The sequence below is a fragment of the Muntiacus reevesi genome, chromosome 15 (assembly GCF_963930625.1).
Source record: "Muntiacus reevesi chromosome 15, mMunRee1.1, whole genome shotgun sequence".
NCBI lineage: Eukaryota > Metazoa > Chordata > Mammalia > Artiodactyla > Cervidae > Muntiacus > Muntiacus reevesi.
This window is the reverse complement of record NC_089263.1, coordinates 28,523,217-28,540,075: the sequence shown is the minus strand read 5'-3', so window position 1 is coordinate 28,540,075 and position 16,859 is coordinate 28,523,217. Positions and strand designations below refer to the sequence as shown.

The window sequence follows — 16,859 nt, the reverse complement described above, 5'->3', positions numbered from 1 at the left end:
GAGCCTGTCCCCTTATCTGTAAAATGGGAACAATGCCCATATGCGTACCTGTCGCTCAGGCACAAGAAGACTAATTTAACCATATGAAAAGGGAGAAGTACAGGCTCCTGTAAGCGACACTTTCCCAGGCAGCTGGGCTCTCAAAGGCCCAGATACCCTAGAGCAGGGGTCCCCACCCTCCAGGATCTTATGCCTGATGATCTGAAGTGGAGCTGATGTAATAATAATAATAAAGTGCCCAATAAACGTAATGTGCTTGAATCATCCTGAAACTACCCCCTACCTCCAGTCTGTGGAAAAATTGTCTTCCACAAAACCCTTCCCTGATGCCAAAAAGAGTGGGGACCAACTGCCCTAGAGCCTGTGAGGTGGGCTATATGTCATGAGCTCCTGCTCTGCCACAGCGACGGCTTTTCCTGAGCAATCTGAGCTGAGGCTCCCTGCGGGGAGTAGAGGATGGCTGAGAATGTGCACCCACCCACCCCCACTCCTCCCAACCCCACCCTCCAGAGCTGGGAGCAAAAGGGGCCCTATGCTGCCTGGAGAGGAGCTGCTCTGACTCCACACTCAAGCAGAGGGAGGCAATTAGGGCTGCACGTGGCTGCCAGCATTACCTCAACCCAGAAAAACCTGGAGGCTGAGGCCGGCTCTGCTGGAAAGCGCGGTGGGGGCGGGGGTCCGCGATCGAAGTAAACTGATACCCCTGAAGATGGGGGACTCAACTGTTTTCTGAGTTATTTAGTGCACACACACCACAAACAAAAAGCGGTTTTCAAAGTCTGGACTGACAACTTCAACACTGAGAAATTGACAGAAATGCACGTTCCCCACATCTACCCTATGGGACACCAGGTTTTCAACTAGGCCTCGGTGACTCTGGCTCGCTTTAAAGTTTGAGAACCGCTGCCCTAGAGAACAAAGAGGCCTGAGTTTGTCCACCCCATTTTACAGGTGCTAATACTGAGACTGGAAGGGGGAATTCCAACGGGCCAAAACCAGCAGACAAGTCGGCGGCCAGGCAGGGGGTGGGGATGGGGGTGGCCCCCACGTCCCGCCAGCTCACCCCGCGCACTCACCAGGCCGTCGCAGGCGCTGATGGCCGCCAGGCCGCCCTCGAGCTCGGGGTCCTGCACCTCACCTAGCAGGTGGCAGGCGGGGGCGCGGGCTCGGATGTGCGCGCGGCCCAGGCCGCCCCGCCGCCGCGTCTCGCTCACGAAGCCGGGCGCCAGCAGGTGTGGGTTGGCGGTCAGGTTGAAACGCAGCTCGCGGCCGCGGTACTGCAGTTCGTAGAAGGTGGGCGCGCTGGGGCGCGCGGACAGGTCCCTCTTGCGCAGCGCGCGGGGCCACAGCTCGTAGGACAGGAAGGAGCCCCCCGAATCCACACGCACAGGGTGCACAATGTCCAGCGCCGCCCGGCCCTCGGCGTGCCCTGCAGGGAGAAGAGCCGAGATGGAGTGGGGAGCGGCCGAGGGGGCGCTGAGGTCAGAGGGCCGGGATTCAAACACCCACCACCTGTGCGGTTTCACCGCTCTGTGCCTCGCTGGCTCCACTCAGGTGATCGCAGTAACCTCTTCACAAGTCTCCCTGCTTCCCTTAGTGACCGTCTCGGGTCCCTCTCCTCTAGTCTGATTAGCTTTCCACGTAGTAGTCACAGGGACTCGTTCCAGAGCTGTCAGATCATAGCCTTTCTCTGCTCAAAACCCTGCCGTGGCTCCCAGCTCACACACTGTTCTAGCGATGCCAGGGACGTCCTAGGCAAGGATACCTCCGATCTCATCTCAGCTACACCTCCTGAATTCCTTCCATTCGGCCACTGGCCTCCTTGCTGCCCTTGCCTCAGGATTTTGCTTTCTTGTTCCCTCCACCCGGAACACGCTTCCCTCAGTTTCCCACATGACTATAAAACACTCATGTCCTTCAGGTTCTTCCCCAAAGCTTACTCACTTCTTAAAATTGCAACTCCTGGCCTCTCCCTATCCCCCCTCCCCTGCTTTATTTTCCCCCATAGCATGTCTCACATACTGTATCACTTAATATCTGCATTCTTTTATCTATTTTTCTTTCTCCATCTCCTCCCAGTATGAACTCTAGGAGGGCAAGAATCTTTAGTCTTTGCTTAAGTGTTGAAGAATGTCTGGAAACTAGTAGTTTCTCAGTAAGTATTTGTGTAAAATCTGTAGAAAGGCGAACATAACTTACACTTTGGGGGCTGAAGATTAAATGAACTGAACTACTCCACATATAGCAGCGCCTGGCCCACTGAATATGATGAATACGACTGAATACGATGGCAATTATGATTATTAGATTATTATTAGCCTGATGGATTTTTTAGCATGCCTGATGGTTCTTCTGCACACATCTCCAGGCCTCCTGAGATGGGGAGTCAGAGAAGGACCACCCAGGTAGGACTCCCCGGCCCCTCATCACTACCACTTCAACCAAGCAGCTCTAGTTTATTTCTTTCACATTTGAGAGTTCAAATGAAAAGATTCCAGGGCTGGAAAAATTTCCAGAATCCTCTCCTAGTGATTCTGTCTTGGATTTCCCAGTAAGTCTTGATTCTTAACCTTTTTCTGCCATGGACTCCTCAAAAAAATGTTTTTAAGTGTGTACGATTAAATGTATAGGAATACCATGGAAATTCATTATATTGAATTAAAGCTGTCAAAATAATTTAAAAAGTAGATGTGAAATCATGTGTTCCTTTCCTAATGCATTAAACAAGATCCAAAGGCAAGTTTAATAACTATGATGATTTCAAAATAGTGAAGAGCATCAGCCTTGTTTCAAGATACCTGCAACTGTATTGAGATTTAAAAAAAAAGAAAATTTTTGTTTCTTGTCTCTATTGGTAGCTTACCTGTCTCCTGAGAAACCTGTATGCAGGTCAAGAAGTGACAGAATCAGATGTGGAACAGCAATATGGTTCAAACTTGAGAAAGGAGTACATCAACACTGTATATTGTTACTTGATTTATTTAACGCCTATGCAGAGTACATCATGCAAAATGCTGGGCTGGCTGAATCACAAACTGGAATTAAGATTGTTGGGAGAAACATCGACAACCTCAGATATGCAGATGATACTACTCTAATGGCAGAAAGTGAAGAGGAACTAAAGAGCCTCTTGATGAGGGTGAAAGAGGAGAGTGAAAGAGCTGGCTTGAAACTCAACACTCAAAAAACTAAGATCATGGCATCTGGTCCCATCACTTAATGGCAAATAGATGGCAAAAAAGTGTCAACAGTGACAGATTTTCTCTTCTTGGGCTCCAAAATCACTGTGGACTGCAGATGGTGACAGCAGTCATGAAATTAAAGGATGCTTGCTCCTTGAAAGAAAAGCCATGACAAACCTAGATAGTGTATTAAAAAGCAAAGACATCACTTTGTCCATTTAGTCAAAGCTATGGTTTTTCAGTAGTCCTGTACAGATATGAGAGTTGGATCCTAAAGAAGGTTAGTGTTGAAGAATTGATGCTTTCAAAATGTGGTGCTGGAGAAGACTTGAGAATCCCTTGGACAGCAAAGAGATCAAACCAGTCAATCCTAAAGGAAATCAACCCTGAATATTCACTAGAAGGACTGGTGCTGAAGCTGAAGCTCCAATACTTTGGCCACTTGATGTGAAGAACCGACTCACTGAAAAGACTGATGCTAGGAAAGATTAAAAGCAAAAGCAGAAGGGGGAGGCAGAGGATGAGATAGTCAGGTAGCATCACTGACTCAATGATCATGAATTTGAGCAAACTCCAGGAGATAGTGATGGACAGGGAAGACTGGCATGCCACAGTCCATGGGGTCGCAAAGAGTTGGACATGACTTAGCAACTGAACAACAATTAGTAGCTAAATCAGAGATGCTGCTAATACTATTGTGATTTGTTGTTAATGTTTGTAATGGAAGGAAACACTGAATTTCACTTCAAGGTTAGAAAAATTAAAGATGTAATATAGTCTCATCCAAGTTCATCCTCTGAATTCTACCCAGGTCCCTGTGGCCATGGATTCTAAGTTAGGACACCCGCAGGAGAGTCTCCAGATTGCTCCTGGAGAAAGCAGACAGACATTCAGAGAAGTGCAGAGACTAGCCTAAAGGCACACAGAAAGAGTAATAAAGTCTCTCAAATGGTTTCAACCTCCCAGTAACATCCTTCTTCATTCTCAGAGGTCTGTCTCTTGCTGGGTCTCAGTTTCTCCATTGCTAACAAAAAAGCTATGACCAACCAAGACAGCATATTAAAAAGCAGAGACATTTGCCAACAAAGTTCCGTCTAGTCAAAGCTATGGTTTTTCCAGTAGTCATGTATGGATGTGAGAATTAGACTATAAAGAAAGCTGAGTGCCGAAGAATTGATGCTTTTGAACTGTGGTGTTGGAGAAGACTTGAGAGTCCCTTGGACTACAAGGAGATCCAATCAGTCCATCCTAAAGGAGATCAGTCCTGGGTGCTCATTGGAAGGACTGATGCTGAAGCTCCAATACTTTGGCCACCTGATGTGAAGAACTGACCCATTGGAAAAGACCCTGATGCTGGGAAAGATCGAAGGCAGGAGAAGGGGGCAACAGAGGATAAGATGATTGGATGGTATCATTGACTCGATGGACATGAGTTTGAGCAAGCGTCAGGAGTTGGTGATGGACAGGGAAGCCTGGCGTGCTGCAGTCCATGGGGTCGCAAAGAGTCAGACACGACTGAGTGAACATAAAGGAACTGGACTCGATCAAATTTTTCCAATTATTTTGACCACTAGACCTAGTCTTCACAAGAAATCTCACGTGGACACACACACAAAGAAGAGCAGCACTGCTGGGAACCCCAGGGCTCGTGCTCTTGTTCTCTCTTTTCCTTCTCCACAGTTTTCAGGCCTTAAAGGGCAGGTAGGAAACTGGCCCATCTGAGGTTTGTCCCAGCCTCTGGTCCTGCCTAGCTCTGGGGCTTGTCCTGGCTTTATGCCCAGCTCTTGGGATCCTGGCTGCTCATGACAAAGACCCCTCAAGGCCACAAGAATGCCTGAGTGCCCTGCCGCTGTCCCACAGGGCTCTCTGTGTGGCTGCTGCTGGGGTGGGAAAGGAAGCCAAGTCCAGGCTGAAGTTCCCTCCAGGCCAGGCTGCAGAAACTCAGCTCACCCTCCAATCTGTCTCCTGCCAAACCACTTGAAGAGTGCGCTGCATGATGTGGCCTCCCGCAGCCCCGCTGAGGACATCCCCCACTGCCCACAACTGCCCTGTGGACCAGCCATTAGGGCAGTCCTCTAGGAGCATTCTCTGAGAGGCAGGACACAGGGTGGGCTGGAGTGACTTGCTCAGTGACTTTAGGGAAATTTTCCTTGTCCCTGAGTTTCAAGAGGGCACAAGTGCAAGGATTTTCCAGACTTCTCGGATGAGAATTTGTTAAAAACAAATTCCCAGGCCCTGTCCCAGACCCACTGAATCAGCATCTCCAGGAAATAGGACTGGGAAGCTGTGTTTTTACCAAAAGCCTCAAGGGATTGTTGTCATCAGGGAAGTTAGGAAATTCCTTACTGGACATAAACCTGGCTGAACATCAGCAGTACCTGGAGAGCTCTGAAAAACTAGCTGCCCAGGACCCAGTCCAGAGATTCTGATTCCATAGATCCAGGGCTCTGAGGCCTCAGAATCTGTATTTTTCTAAACCTTCTGGGGATTCTGATGTAACCATTTCAAGGCTGGCATTTGGAAGCCATTGGGCTGGATAGTTGAAGGAGACTTCTTGCTATCTCATCCTCATAAGGGCATTTGGGAGGGCAACTCCATAACCACAGCTTGCAGACTTGTATTTTTGTCAGTGTATTGATTAGGGGCAGGTAGTGGTTTGTTGGACTGGCAAAAATGTTGAACAGTATTTAATAAGTTGCCAGTGTTTTTTTTTTTTTTTTTAAAAAGGGGGAAAAAATCCCATAATTTTATACAAAAATCTCAATTTTCAGCTTACAGTCTTATCGTCCATCCATGTCAGGCCTAAATTCACACTTGTCAGAAGTGGCCCATTAGAGAGGGCCTGTGCTTTTCCATCTGCCTCAGTCTCTACCACTTCCTATGTGTTCTCAGCACTGTGGCTAAATATAGGTTGCCCTCAGCTTCACACTTGTGCTGTCTTTCATTCAGTAAAGAACTGAATCTCTAACAACAATGGGAAAACAAGGGCTGGGCCAAGAGGCCCTACAATTCAAGAAAGATGTCTTCCCATCAGCCTTGTTATGTTACCTGCCTGGTCCACGGCATTTGGTGTTGTGAGGGAGAGTTAAGTGCCCTAACATCCAGGAAAATGTATAAGACACCATCCTAGTCCTGAGAATAAATAGGTGCAGGGCACTCATGATCCATACCCCTGGCACAGTGCTGAGGAAGTTCAAGAGAGGGGAGGGGACACCCCAGAGATGTATGGGGATGAAGAAGAGCTTTGTCAAAGGGGCACATGTGAAATGTCCCCATGACATATGGGTACATATTTAAGCATGAGGATGAGGACAGCTTGGTGGTGGGTTATCATGTGATAGACCACCAGAGAAATAGGAAAAAGTCAGGTGAGGGGAACAAGCAATAAGAAGCTTGATCCAGGCACGTGTTTTGTGGAATGAGAGACAATGGAATTACAAAACAATGCAAAAGTGTGAGCGTTGAACACAGGTAGACCCGGGTTCAGGTGCCAACTTGGCTACTTAATAGTAGCATGGCCTGGACAGTCACTTCATCTTGCTGAGCCTCAGTTTCCTCATCTGCTCAGAGTATCCAAGTCAGAAAATTTAAGGAGGGTCATGGAGCAAATAGATGGAGAATAAGAAAACAGTTACACGCCAAGGTTTTATTTTAAATGAATATTAAAAGCAGTTTCCAGGGCATGAATCATCACAGTCAAGGCTGCTAAAGACAAGCTGAAGGTATGGGGTGCTGATGCCAATTAGCCCAGGAGTGCTCAGTGTACCAGAAAAACAGAAGCTACATGGCACACTTCTAGGCAAGGGTAGTGTCCTCAACTGTGTGTGGGTGGGACAGGGCACTATGTATAAGGCTGGGGAATCAGATCCCCTGGGAAGAGATGGCCCCTGAGTGCTCAACAGTGTCCCCGGGGAGGGATCCATGAACCTGGGAATATGCAGTCATGTGGAGAACCCCTGCTCTAGTCCTTGGGAAATTATTGCAAGATATAAATTCAAGTGAGTTATAAAGAAGCATCCTCTTAAGTTAAAAAATATGATGGGGCTAAGTAGAAATATGCTGCAGCTGATAAGCATTAGAAGTAATGTGCTCTACAGTCAGAGCGCCTGGGTCTGCATCATAACTTTGCCATCAAAAGCTGTGAGGCCATGGGTAAATTAACCACACAGTCTCAGCTCCTCCATCTGTAATATGGGCATGATAATAATCGCACCTTAGGTTGTGTGAGAATCCAGTGCGTCAATACGTAAGCGCTTAGTACAATAGATGATAACACAAAGCAAGTGTGACTAAGTTATGGCTGAAAATTAGCAAGAGAAGTTCTCAAGTATACTTAGCTATTTCTTTAAAAACTTGTTTTGCCTAATGACTTAATATTTTAATAAGAAATGTAAAAATATTAGTGCTTACAGGATGTTACCACTTTTACTGCAATAATTTTCATTTTCTTGCTTTATGCTGCATTCATTTTCAATAGTCAATTGGTATTGTTTTGCCATTAAAATATTTTTAAATGAGGACAGAGTAAGTTAAAAAATAAACAACTCTTTCAGTGTCTCTGATAGCTGATGGCTGGTAGAGATCATGGTGGCTGAAACTACCACCACCCAGTGCCAGCAAAGGGTAATTGCAGGTTCCAGTCTGGTTTGTGGGTGCATCAGAGCTGAGCCAGCAGTGCTACAGCTACTGCAGATGGGATCAGGGACTGCCAGTGGTTCATGGCTGAGTCAGTCCTGCCAGGAAGGTTAGCTGGTTGTGATTGGAGTGAGTTCCTGCCACAACGGGTGTTGAGTACTTTGAATATCACTGCTAGGTGACAGAACTGTCACTCTGGAACTTCTACCAGAGAAATGCCAACATGGTGTTTACCCTCACCTCCTTATCGAGTACCTGAGTTACAGTCCAGCTCTTCAAATGACCCATAGCTCATGACAAAGAGAAAAAATAACCAGGGTGTGTGTGACACATGCCCTCCCGCTCCAGTCCGTCTGCACTTGCCTGCATGCATGTGTGTGCATGCACACGCATACAGAGCTCACATGTGTGAAACAGTGTTTTGGTGGGCCCCTGCACCAGTCCCAGCAATCCCAACAAGTCCCTTGGTTTGCTACATTTTTCTAAAAGTGAGGCCAAGATGTGCTCTTTGGCCTCTAACAGTGCTGCATTCAGTGGGCAGAGCCCCCGGTCTAGGTCCCCCAGGCAGATCTGAAGAAAATGACAAAGCACTCAGCAGCCTCCATGTCAGGGGTCCGGAGTGGGAAAAGACTGGGGAGGACCTCATGCAACGTATCTATAGGGACACTGGAGACAGACACTCACCTGAAGGGGGACCCAGGTTAGATAGGAGGGGTGCCTGCCTTTCCTCCACCCCAAATGGCAGGACCAAGTTTCAGGACACACCAAGGACTCCCTAATCTTATTGGGTCTACCTGGCAGACTCGTAAAAACCACCGCCACCACATGGCAGTCTCTCTGCTCTATGCAAAGCAAACACGTTCAGCATCTCACTTAATTCTCATAACAACCCTTGGAAGTAGATACCATTATCCCAGTTTAGCAACATGGGCAAGCTCATACATGTGTCTGGCTTGCAGTAGAAGGGGACCCTGACCACGGGCACTCCCTCCCCGCCCCCACACACATAACCTTTCTCCCACAGTTGCCAGGGAGCCTGGACCCAAGTTCAGGCTTCAGGGGCAATTCCTTGGGGCAACTACTTTCCTGCTCCCATCACCTGGTTCACCCTCATCGGTTCCCAGCTCTGGGGCAGTGGGAAAACACAGGCTTCACCCAGGTAGCCCACGAGTCTAACCTAGCAAGTCACTCTCCTCTCTGAATCTGTCTTCTGATTTATAAAAGAACTTTCCATCACACACCTTGCAGGGTTGTTGTGGAGCTGATGAGAAATAAGAAGTAGGGATGCTGGCACGTGGTAGGTCTCATTAAATATTTGCTCTGTCCCCTACAAATTGGTGCTAGACGGGGAGCTTCCTCCCTAAAACACTGTTCCCCTCAACGGCTTTCATCAGCTGCACCCCTCAACGGTTCCGCGAACCTCTAAGATATGGCTTAAATGCTCCCTACATTCCGGGCCATAAGCTTTTTCAGCCGCATAGCCACAATCCCTCTGCTGGGGAGGGAGGTCTCCCCCAAGCCCAGCACGAAGGCCTAACCTAGCCACCCCACCCCCACCCGCTCCACCAAGCCCAGTTGGGCTGCACCCACCCACACCAACCCACCCACACCCACACATCCCCCCACCTCCCCACACCCCCTTCCAGCCCATCTAAAGTTCATCCATCTCTCTCTCTCACACACACACACCCTTCCAGCCCATCTAAAGTTCATCCATCCTTTCAGTCCCTCAGCTCGGGCCCCTCCTCTCCTACAAAGCCTTCTTCCCGACTGCCTCGCCTCAACAGCGCTTCCCACTATTCGACCCGCGCCCTTGAGACCAGGAGCTCCCAGAGCGCAAGGCCAGGGGGTCCTCTACACCCTCCGATCCTAAATTCCCAGGCCGGACGCTCCAGGAGCTCAGCGGCCCGGCGGACAGGGACGGAGCATAATTCTGGACGCGAGCCAGGGGCTCGTCGGAGGCCAGCCGGGCGGGGCTGGGCGGGGAGAGCCAAGCCCAGGGCCGGGGAAAGAAGCTCCTTCTCCGCGCTGCACTCCCGGCGCCTTCACACTTGGGGGAGGGGGAGGCAGGAAATGCAAGGACCGCGCAAGACCCGGCCCGGGGAGCCTGAGGACCCGGCAGGCTGCCTAGAGGCGGGGGACCGGGGCGGGGCGCCGGGGGACCGCGTAGACCTGCGACCCCGCGACTCCGCCCGCAGCGCCCTGGCCAGTCTGTTTTCCAGATGAGGCACGCTGAGGAGGGCGAGAAACGGAATCCATCGTGAGCAAGCCGCGCTCCGTCCAGTCGCTCAGACGAAGAGATCCCCCAGGAGAGACAGACGCGCTCTGCTGCACCCGAGGTGGGGAAACCGGAGCTCGAAGAGCGTGTAAGAGGCTTATTCTGGCTATGGGCAGGGTGCGTAGTGGAGTCGAGCGCCGGGGAAGGCTCCCTGAAGGCGCGGTTTCGCTGCCCTAAGCCCACCCCGTCCCTATTACCAGGGGAGTGGGGGGCGACCCCTCCCTGCAGAGCCTGGCGGGAGCGGAATCTGCAGAGGTGAGAAGGGGCTGAACCTAGGCTGGAGAAGCGGAGAGGGGTGGCAGGGCCGGCCGGCCGGGGCGGGGCAGCCACCCACCTGGTGCAGATCCGTGGGCGCCCGGCGCCAGGACCGAGAGGAACAGGAGGAGGGGGCGCAGCAGCGGCGCGGGGCTTCGGGGACTCGGGCCGCAGGGCATGGCCGGGGCCTGACGGCCGCCGGGCGACCCCTCGCACACGCTCTCGTCCGTCCCGTCCGTTCGCTGCCCGGTCCCGGGTCCGGCTCAGGACATGCCCGACCCGCGTGCAGCTCCCGGCGTCCTGGGCCCGGACTGCCGCCCGGCGGGCGGCTGCGCTCGGTCTGCGAGCAACAAAGACTGCAGGGCCCGCCCCCTCGGCCGGCTGCGGAGGCAAAGAAAAGACTGGAGAATGAGAAGAGGAGAAAGAAAGGGAAGGAGGGAGGGAGGGAGAAACGCCGCGGGCCCCCGCCCCGCCCCTCGGGCTCCTTCCCCCGCCCCCGGCCCGCCCCCGGCCCGCCCCCGGCCCGTCCCTCCCGCCCAGGCGCGGCCTCGCCCCGCCCTCGCCCCACCCTCTCGGGCCACTCCGGGCCGGGGCCGACCGCCCACCGCTCAGGGGCGGAGCACCGGGCAGGGCGCGCGCAGCGCCCCCCGACGGCCGGTCGGCCGCCCACCGGGCCGAGGGCGCCGTCTGGCGGTGGAGCCAAGCAGGGCCCTCCTGTCCTGAGCCCGCCGGGGCCCCTCAAAGAATCTGGCATTTCTGGAATTTCTGCCTTGTCCCCAAACTGTGCTCGAGGTGGCGACCTTCGGTGCGCTCCCGGGGCTGGGCAGGCCTGCCCTTCTAAAGAAGAGGGACGCACAGGCCTCGAGAGGGTCCAGGGTCTCAAAGCCAGCTGGGGAGAGAGGCCCAGACTCTTCCCAAGGGAGCAGCTGTTTCCTACTTGGGGCAGGGTCCCTCAATTTCTCCTGTCCAGACTCCTTTCCAAGTGTTTGCCGGAAGGGAAGCACAGCATTTGACCCATGGGCTGGAGCCCACAGACTCAGCCGGGGCCTCCTGGGAGCTTGGAGGCCAGCCAATCCCAGCCTCCCATCCTCAGCCTCAAACACCCACCATCTGTCCTGTGACCCCAGCCCTGATTCTGCTCCCTCCCGGTTTCCTGCTCCCTCCCTCAATGCTCCCAGAAGCCATTCCCCATGTCAAAGAACACTCCCACCCTCCACCTTCTGCTTCACTAAACCTGGCCCTACCCTGAGGACCTTCACTTCTTGTTCCTCAGGACAGTGGTGGTCCACTTTCTTCCCCTGACCAGCCTTTGTGTAGCCTTCTGCTGCCCACACACCTCCAAAGCTCCACACACCTCCAAAGTTCCATCTCACATGCACTTGCCCTCCTTCTGGAAGTTCCCATCTGGCTCCTTCACCCCAAGCCCTGCTATCCTCAGGGACAAATGCAGCACATGGCTACACAGTTGCTTGACTTTCTCATCTTTAATGACCCATCCCTCCACCTTAGCCACCAGCCCTCCTGGGCTCTCTCCTCCCTCCACTGCCACAGCCTAGGCTCTGTCACCCCTGACAGACCACTCTGAAGTCTCATGAAATCAGATGCCACACTCTCAGAGCACACCCTGATGCCCTTCCCATCCTCCCTGAATAGTCACAGTAATACTATGGGCTTTCCTTCCTCCAGTCTCTTGTCACCTGCCCCTCCTAGCTCCACTCACTTCCTTGCCTAGCTATACTCACTGCTTGACTTCTGGCCCTTACCCAACCACTTTCCATTTCTCCCCTGCCCCTAACAGCCATTGACCTTGCTGCAGGGACAGTTCACACCACATCCTGCCCCCCACACCCCCAGGCTGTGCACCAAGCATCTGTAACTGGCACCAAGCATTTTCCCATCCTCTGGACACAATGGAGCAGGCACCTTCCAGCGGTCAGAGACAAAAGCTTCTACCAGGCCTCTCCAGGGACCTTGCTCTAGGTGTTCCTCTCTTTCCTTGGTCTCCATTGGCTCCTGTTCAGTTCACTTCATTCACTCAGTTGCATCTGACTCTTTGAGACCCCATGGACTGCAGCACACCAGGCTTCCCTGTCCATCACCAACTCTGAGCTTGCTCAAACTCATGTCCATTGAGTCAGTGATGCCATCCAACCATCATTGGCTCCTGACCCTTAGTTTAAAAAAATTCTGGTCTCCTTCCTAGTAAAGATATGGATCATACCCTTCCATAAACGAGTGGTCCCTCTCTAGTTCCCACCCCACATTTCTGCTCTCTTTCTCAATCTAACCTTTCCAGGCAGTTATCTAGATTTCTCCTCCTCCCGTCTGTATCTCAGGCTCATCCCCTCCACCATCTTCCACCCTGGTGCCAGAGCCACAGGACCCTTCAAATCCTTCTCATCTTGACCTGCCCAATGCATTCTAGAAGTGTCCTCCCTCTCCACTTCTCAACTCCACTCTCATCCGCCTGGCAGACCGCCTTCCCACAGGTGTTGAGTATTCACAGGGAACAAGAAGTTCAGTCTCTGGAACTCTTTTTGGAGGAGGGCCACAGGCTAGTAGGCAAACATGTAAACAAGACCAGCTGCTAAGAGGAGCTATGAAGAAAATAAAACAGGGATTTTAGAGGGTCTACCTTCCAAGGGGTCAGTCAAGGAGGGCCTCTGGAGGAGGTGATATTCACCAGTCATGTGAGGGTGAAAGGGAAGAGATGGACACACACTTGGTGCATCTGAGTGAGACCTGTCTGTTCAGGCTCAGCTTATACATCACCTCTCCCAGCAAGTCTTCCCCCACTCCCTTCTCAAGGTCCCTAGAGCATCTTTGCAACCCCCATCATGGCTCAAATCACACTGCATTGCTCTTGTCTGTTATGTCTGCCAACCCCACCACTGTGAGATGCTCAGGCCGTGCCTACTTTGTTTTGTGATCCCAGCCCCCAGCACAGCAAGCCCCGGAGATGGAAAGGATCTGGGGGGCAGGGCAGGACACACAGTCCTCCCTGCCTAGTACCACAATCTGCTGTCCTCGCTCCTCTGGGGAGCTGCCAAGGCCAAACACAGATTAGAGGCTTTTCTGAAAGGCAGCCTAGGAGCTTGTGTTTTTAAACCCATCAGCTGACAACAGTCCTCACCTGTTTCCATCTGTGTCCCAGGTCCTGGCCTTTACTCTGTCCACAGCCTGCTGGGCTGCCTTCATTTTAAGCCTCCTTGGGAACTATCCTGGACACCACAGGATACAAAAGGATTGTGAGGTTTAGTCCTGCCCTCATGACACAAATAACAATCCAACCAGAAAAATAAGGCCAGCCAACTCCAACCCTGGGGCATAAAGTTTACATTTTGAACAAAGCAAGAGATTTGATATTTCAACATGTAATTGTTCAAAATGTCAAATATCCTATTAGAGTCCCCCCCCAACCCCTGCCAAATCTTGATTGAATTAATTTATTTTTTAAGTGATTGTTATCTATGTAGCCCAACATCTCCAGTAAGATTTAACTGAGTTAAAACACTACTAGAAACAGATGAAGCAAAGTAAGAAACTAGACTCATTCTACTTCTATATATTCACTTATATATTAATAGATCACTTAAAAATTAGCCAGTAGAGGATGTGTATTTAAAATCATAAATGAATAGATATCAATTTTAAAATGAAGCATATAATTTAAAAAAATACTATAAAACCTCTTTGGGCCTCTACTTATCTGTCTAATGGAGATAGTGATTGCTACTGTAGTTCAAAGTTTTTTAGAGCAGTGATCTCAACTGGGGGTGATTTTGGTTCCATGGAATCTTGCAATGTCTGGAGGTGTTTTTTATTTATTTATTTATTTTTTTTATTGTCACAACTAGGGGAAGGTACTCCTGGCATCAGACAGGTAGAAGCCAGGGATGCTGCTAACATCTTAGAATGGACAGGTCAGCCCCCCACCCCCAACAAAGAATTATCCAGCCCAAATGTCAAAGTGCCAAGGTTGAGAAACTCTGGTCTAGATGACTAAGTAATTTGAAGGCACCTGGCAGAGTAAAAGGTCTTTTGTATTTTATTTTGCATTTTTTGGTAAGGCAAGCACAGGATAAACATTCACACTTTTACAAACAGTGAAGAGTAACTCTTCCCTCCCAAAACTGACACCTAGTCCCTCGGTGCTCCTTCCCAGGGGCCATTATTATTTCAGTTTCTCCTGAACCCTTTTAGAAAAATTCTAGGCAAACATAAAGTTCCACTGAGTGCACATGGCGGCACAGTCCCTCTACACCTGGTTTTTTTCACTAAACCACATAGCTCAGAGATGGGAGATGGGCCAGCATCCTTACTCATGGACCTGAAGCAGCTTTATTTTAATAGCTTCTTAGCATGTGGCACATAAACCAGAATGTAAGCTCCATGGGGGCAGAAAACCTTTGTTTTGCTCACTAATAGGCTCTTAGAACAGTAGCTGACATACAACACACGTTCAGTAGCTATTTTCAGTTATCCAAATAAATGGTTGACATTCCATCATGTGTATATGTCACCCATCTCCTACTGGTGGGTATTTAGATTATTTCTCATCTCTTGCTGTGACTCTCCTCTGTGCACATAGGTGAGTACAACTGTTGGATAAAGTGCTAGAACTCGGGCTTCTGTCAAGGGCATGTGTGTTTGTAAATTTGATAGATAAGAACTGCCAAATTAAGGGCACAATTTTAGATGCTAATTTAGGGTACAGATTGCTAAACAGGAATGCCTAAAAAAGTGCCCCCTTCCATGGGACAGCAACTGGGCTGAGTAAGAACTGGCTTTGAAAATGCACAAGTTGACTGACTTGGAAAGGGGATGCTGAGTTGCTGCCATGGGACTGGTTAGCTATTGTTCTGGAAGCCCTGGAGACATGGGTGTTCTCAATATAGTCCCATAGTTCAAAGCACTGTGGCCTTTGCCTGCCAACTACCCAGCTTGGGAGGGGGGCTTGACCCCACACTGCCATGAAGGACAACGCCACAGGAGTCATGGACATTATCCACATGGAAATTTCAGAACTGTCAGTCAGCTCAGGGGACAAAGGTCCAAGAACAGCTTCCACTCTCGCCAGCAGCCATCTGGGCAGTGAGAAGGATGATTAGACAGAGGCGAATTGTGACAGTGAATGAGTGCTGAATCCCATGTGCTGGCACTATGCTTTCACATGCAGTGTCTCACATCCTCCTCCTCCCAGCACTGGGAGTGGACATTATTATATCTTCATTTTACAGATGGAGAAGCTGAAGCACGAAGTCAGCTGGTTTGCTGAAGGTCCCAGCACCCAAGTCCCTGAGTACCTCTGCCTCCTGGATTGCCAGTTTGAGCTTCTATGCATCAAAGGATCTGCTTCTTCCTGGCTCCACCTTTGGGAGTTGTTTCTAAGTCTGCCAGACGGCTAGATGTGTGGGAACAGGCCACTTTCCCTTCACTAGAGAGTCACTGAGGCTTGCATTTAGGAACACCTCCCAACTGTCAAGGGCCAGGAGCCATGCTGATTTCCAAAAGGACCCTCAGGAATGGCCATCAGATTATTTTCTGCAGTCAAATCTTGTCTTCACATCTAGCCCATGAACTCCTAGACGGCCAGGGCCCTGTCAATTGGACTGAAGACTAGCAGATCCCAAAACACTGTTGTGTGGGAGGCTGTATCCCCAGCCTGACATTTGCACAAACCTTAGATCTCTTACTGCCCCACACTGCAGCCTTGGCTGTTTTTCTTTTTCTTAAAAAAAGTTTTTTTCTTCTTGCTATTGTTTTAGCAAGGGGTGTTCCAAATCCTTGTGCCTGGAAATAATTTGAAAACTTTTTATGCTTTTCTATTGTATTTATTGAGTTTTTGGAAGGTCTTTCTATTATTTATCCTATAACATATTTTCATGTATTTTATTAACTTTTGTACAGAAAATACTTGTTCCAACATCTAAAAATCAGAACCTTTGCTGGTAATAAGATCCTGGATAAAATAAACGACATGGGTCATTTTTCTTTTTTAATCAATAAATCATTTCACTACTTTATTTATCCAACAAATACTCACTTGTGCTGCCTGCAGTGGAGCTTAAATGAATAAAAACAGCATGATCCTTATTCTGAAATTGCTATTGCCAATTTTAAAAACGAAGTTAGTTATATAATTTGGGGGTTAGAAGGATATTTTTAAGATGAAGTCGATAGCAAAATATGCAGGGAAAGAAGTTCATAGATGTGCCTACATCTATTGCTTTTCATAAAGCAAACATTTCTCCATATTTTAAAAGTCCCTAAATCCAACATCAAAAATCAAGACACCTAGAGAGATCAGAAGAAATAGAAAATTATCAAATAAATGATAGAAGAATCTTTCTCAGGAGTGAAGCACATGCATTTCTAGACTGAAAGAGTTTACTGGCATCCTGTACAACAGATAAGAAAAGACCCCTACCAAGACACACAGGTTCCTTGGTGGTTCAGATGGTAAAGAATCTGCCTGCATTGCGAGAGACCTTGGTTTGATCCCTGAG

At 49.8% G+C, this 16,859-nt stretch overlaps 1 protein-coding gene and 1 long non-coding RNA gene across 3 annotated transcripts in view; one reads left to right on the top strand and one right to left on the bottom strand.

Moving 5' to 3' along the window:
* The window catches only part of ADAMTS7 (ADAM metallopeptidase with thrombospondin type 1 motif 7), a 58,181-nt gene extending 47,440 nt beyond the window's left edge, over positions 1 to 10,741 (bottom strand). For both annotated transcript variants that reach the window (XR_010659108.1, XM_065906292.1), the window contains exons 1-2: positions 10,430 to 10,741; positions 1,077 to 1,429 (exon numbers count right to left, since the gene is read on the bottom strand). Coding sequence is in view for 1 of the 2 variants with exons in the window: in XM_065906292.1 (XP_065762364.1) it covers positions 1,077 to 1,429; positions 10,430 to 10,529 (453 nt within the window). In the remaining variant the exon portion in view is untranslated. The remainder of the gene's footprint in view (positions 1 to 1,076; positions 1,430 to 10,429) is intronic.
* Positions 9,830 to 16,389, top strand: LOC136147100 (uncharacterized). Its single transcript, XR_010659109.1, has 2 exons — positions 9,830 to 10,183; positions 15,591 to 16,389. It is a non-coding gene; the product is annotated as an uncharacterized lncRNA (long non-coding RNA).
* The last annotated feature ends 470 nt before the right edge of the window (positions 16,390 to 16,859 follow it).